Genomic DNA, 4513 nt, shown 5'->3' with positions numbered 1-4513 from the left:
GACAGGAGGCTGCGATGGTTCCATAATTTTCTTTCTTTATTATCGACATGACAGTAGGCGCGGCTATATTATGTATCACTCGGCTGACAACGAACTGACCATAACCTAGCTATACCTACCTGCCATGGAAACTATCTGGTGCTTCGTAGCCCTATCCACCCTGTTATACATTTGGTTTCTCAAGCTCGCCGCCGGCAGGAGCAACAGCCCAAGGAAGTCGCAGCTGCCGCCTGGACCATAGACTCTCCCCATCATCGTCGACAGCTTCCACCATGTCGTTGTTAGCATTAATCTTGACATTAGTTGTACACATGCATTTTTACACGTTGTGTGGGTTCGACCCAGTCATTGCACATATGCATGGTTGATTAGTATAGGAATTAGTGCCGGCCGGCGAGTCCTCCGTAGGATGGAGCGATTCCAGGGAGAGGTGGATGTGTCATTTGTGCCAGCGGGTTGTTAGCTAGCTTAGTGCATGGGTTAGTTGGTTAGTGGCCGAATGTGGAGGCCGGTTAGTGGCGTGAGTTCGTGGCACAAGTGCCTGAGTCGCCTATATATGTACTGCTTTGAGTCAATGGAAAAGAGGCCGTGAGGGCAGCAACAAAATGTAGCACTTGTGCCACTAAGGAGGATAGCCTCCCGACAAAGCTAGCTGGCTTTCTTCCTTGGTACGTGTGTGTGTGTGTGTGTGTGTGTGTGTGTGTGTTTTCTCGGTTTCTTCCATGGTGTGTATTCTGGAGATATATTCCAAGAGAGTTGTGAGAGGAAGAAGAAGAAGTGGCGCCGCGAGGAGAGTCGGCGCCAACAGTCGTCAGCACCCTCCCACACCGCACCATCACCGAGCTGTGTCACCGGCATGGGCCAGTTATGCTCCTCAAGCTCGGCGAGCTCCCTGCCATGGTGGTCTCCAGCGCCGAGGCGGTGGCGCAGGTGATGAAGACCAATGACGCCGCGTGCTTCAACCGGCGGACAACCGGGTTGCAGGACATCATCGGCTTCGGCGGCCAGGGCGTCATCTTCGCCGCCTACGGTGACCACTGGCGCCAGATGCGGAAGGTTTGCGTCATGGAGCTTCTCAGCCCCAAGCAAGTGAGGCGCATGGAGGGCATCAGGACTGAGAAGGTGGGCGACCTTGTCCGCTCCATCGCGTCCTCGGCCGGCACCGCAACCATCAACATTAGCAAGAAGGTGGCAGCGCTCAGCAACGACATCGTGACGCGGGCCGTGTTCTGCGGCAAATTCGTGCGGCAGGAGGAGTACCTCCGCCTGGTCGATGAGATCATGGATCTCATGGGAGGTCTGCCTCGTCGACCTCTTCCCGTCATCGTGGCTGGTACGGCGGCTGAGCAACGGCGAGCGCCGGATGAAGAGGAGCTGTGGAAGCATCCTATGCATCATCGCCGACATCATCAACAAGCGCAAGGCAGTGCGGGCTGCCAGCAGCAGTGATGGCTCCTGCAGCAACGAGGATGAGTTTTAGTTCAATTAACTTTCATTCCATGCAAAAAAGTAAAATAATAACTATTTTAGAACCATTGCAACTGATAACATGCAACAATCAGTATTGGATACCATGTTGCGAAGAGGAACTATAATTATCAGTAAATTCATGATTGTATAATTTACATATATGTATGGTTTACCAATTATGTTACTCGAATATTTTATTGCCTTGTTATAAAAAAATTATCTAGGGAGTGCTGGTGATTCTTTTATCATACTACTAGCACAAATGCCCGTGCGTTGCAATGGGAGACAAAAACCTCACTTCACTAATGCAATGGCTCACGTCAAAGACATGATGACATGAACAAACTTCTTGAAATCCTCCACACTGTTAGATGAGAAACAACATAATATTAGGAGCGTAGTACAAAGATCCCCTATCTTTGTATAATATAACAGAGAAAAATGCAGAGTTTGTGTCTCACATAGCAGGTACTCCGAGTCTGACTCCTTGTACTTTGGTGACGAGTGCTTCTGAGTCGAGCAGAAAAATAAGAATGATAATTTATTTTGTTCTCAAAAAAATATAGCATATGACCAACAAAAAATGAAGACTTTTTATCATGATTTAGACATAGTTTCTTTTGCGTGTGTTATACATAACTTTTTTCTTGAGTTAAAGAATTTCGATATGTCAAATATTAGTATTACAACATCATATCTTAGTTCTTGACGTCAACAGTTCTGATATAAAGAAGTAGTTCAACTGTGGCATGTGCACCTAAACAAAATACTTACCAATTCAGTTACAAACAAAGCGGATCAACAAATTTAGACACAAAGAAGAAATTCATCAGCTCATTAACTGAATAAGCCTCATAACATGTATGAAAATTATAATATTTTTGGAGGATAATTAAAAATTGTCTTGGTATATGAGGCGAAGTAACTATTGATATTAATTTTTCTTGTCGAATTAAAAAAATATAGTCTACTTTGATTTGAATTGTATTATACTTTACTTTAACTTTAATCTTATCTTCTGTTTTACTGGTTAAATTTTTATGTTTAAGCCCTATAAGCTAATTTTAAAGAAATAATATATATATATGTAATACTTTATTTCTTTTTATTATTTGGCAATTAGTATATAAATCAAATTGTATTATTTATGCACGGGCGTGTCAGCTCATGCCTTCCAACGTGATGGGCGCCACACCGTTTGATATGGGGGATCGGCCGCACATGTGATGATGATCCGATTGCATGCTACATTCACGTCCGTCGTGGGTGATGTTGTGTAAGCCGCACGTTAGTACATCTCATTAGTTTTTTAAATAACTCAAAATCTTGATCGGCCATGATCTAAGTTTTCTTTTCTAGTGCAAAGACATCTATTTTTGTATGTGTTCAAGTTAAACTCAACTTGCATGTTCCATCAAAAATAATTGTACACATGTTTTCTATATATTCCCGACTCATAATTGAGTTGTGACGTACATGCTTTTTGTTCCAATATATCCTTTTACTTCACATCTTTCACAGATGGAATCCGATCCTCGGTCACGACAGACGCTGGGTTGCCTTCTTATTTAATTCCCTCTTTCCTTCTATATCGGTCCTCTTTCCTTCTTTGTTTTTGTAATCACGTCTGAAATCCCTCTTCCTTTCCTTATTCTCTCAATCCCTCTTTCTTTCCTTATTCTCTCAATATCTTTCCTTATTATGAGATGTCTTATTTCCTCCTTAATGATTCCTGAGATGGCTCCTTGATACCCCAAAAAAATCAAGACGTATATAAATTAGAAAAATTAGATCTAAACAAACAAGGTGGGACTATTTAATAGGTTAATCAACATTGTATTCTCAGATCTTGTGATCCAGCTTAGTTGGTCGAGCTGTCGAACGTGATGTTGTGTGTTCAAGTTGCCCACCAGCCAGAATTTTGTTGCATCGGCCACCTGGGTGGACCAGGACAATTTGGCCTGGCAAGGCCCAAAGCCAGCTGACCAGCATGACTCATGTGGCGTTTTTTAGTATCTGTACGAAGCAGGCTCAGGCCCAGGCACCCTGCAACGGGCTCAAAACTGAGATCAAACAACATTTAGTACCATCTCGTACGTGAGCAAAATAAGACGGACGGACCGCTAGTACGTGCAAAAATTAACAAAAAAATACTAATCGCGGGACGAAACCAAGAATATCACCTTGCTTTATTAGTAGGTACTAGCACAAATACCCGTGCGTTGCAAAGGAAAAGTAAATTAATATGTTTCCATTGAAAAGTTCACCAAAGTGGCACGAGGGCATCTTTAAATATTATTCTCTCTTACAATCCCATGAAATCTTGTATCACAGACACATCCCACAATCCCATTTAAATATATATGCAGGTCCGTAGACCATCTAGCGTCGACTACAACCACTGGAACAATAACTGCCACCGATAAAGAGAATCGTAGATTGGAAGAATTCAACTTGTAGACACACTGACATAGACAAACCAAGAGCGGATCCAAGTTGATCCATGAAAGACAAACGCCGACCAAATCCCGCGATATCCGTCGATGAAAAACCTACGCACATCCTCCGATTATGCTACATCATCATGGCGGGGATCGTTAGGGAGCCGCTACCTCCCCGTCTTTCTGATAGGACATGAACCCTATCAAAACTATAAAAAACCTAAAAACAAGCCGGCAAGGACCGGAATGCACAGGAGACGAGGCAGCCTGGCGGCTACGCGGCGGGGGGCAGCGGAAACCCTAGGCTTTTTGGGCCCTCCTCTATTTATCTCATGCAGCCCCCAATCCAAGTTAATTCTTGCGGATTACCATTTGTTTGTTGCTTCTCCAAGCGGCTCGTTGTTTGTACATGCACCTCACGCAATTATATAAATTGGTCATATTTTGTGTTAAAAAGTGAGGTGGGACTATTTTGTTGGCAAACAAACCTCTTTATTTAGACAAGCATAATCTTCAGCTAGCTCTGGCTACGTTATTATTTGTTTGGTATAGTTAGTCTTTTTTTTAGAAACTTTTGGTATAGTTAGCTGGTCGTGAGATCG

The 4513-nt window shown here is 43.3% G+C and overlaps 1 protein-coding gene across 1 annotated transcript; it reads left to right on the top strand.

The window, feature by feature from the left end:
- The first annotated feature begins 897 nt into the window (after positions 1–897).
- On the top strand, positions 898–1983 carry LOC141041897 (desmethyl-deoxy-podophyllotoxin synthase-like). The gene is made up of 2 exons (XM_073509464.1): positions 898–1333; positions 1695–1983. The coding sequence occupies exons 1-2, from the start codon at positions 898–900 to the stop codon at positions 1808–1810; spliced, it is 552 nt and encodes a 183-aa protein (XP_073365565.1). The 3' UTR covers positions 1811–1983.
- Positions 1984–4513: the final 2530 nt, after the last annotated feature.

The sequence above is a fragment of the Aegilops tauschii genome, chromosome 2 (genome assembly GCF_002575655.3).
Source record: "Aegilops tauschii subsp. strangulata cultivar AL8/78 chromosome 2, Aet v6.0, whole genome shotgun sequence".
Taxonomy (NCBI): Eukaryota; Viridiplantae; Streptophyta; class Magnoliopsida; order Poales; family Poaceae; genus Aegilops; species Aegilops tauschii.
Note: the sequence above shows the minus strand (reverse complement) of the source record. Positions and strands in the feature narration are given on the sequence as shown.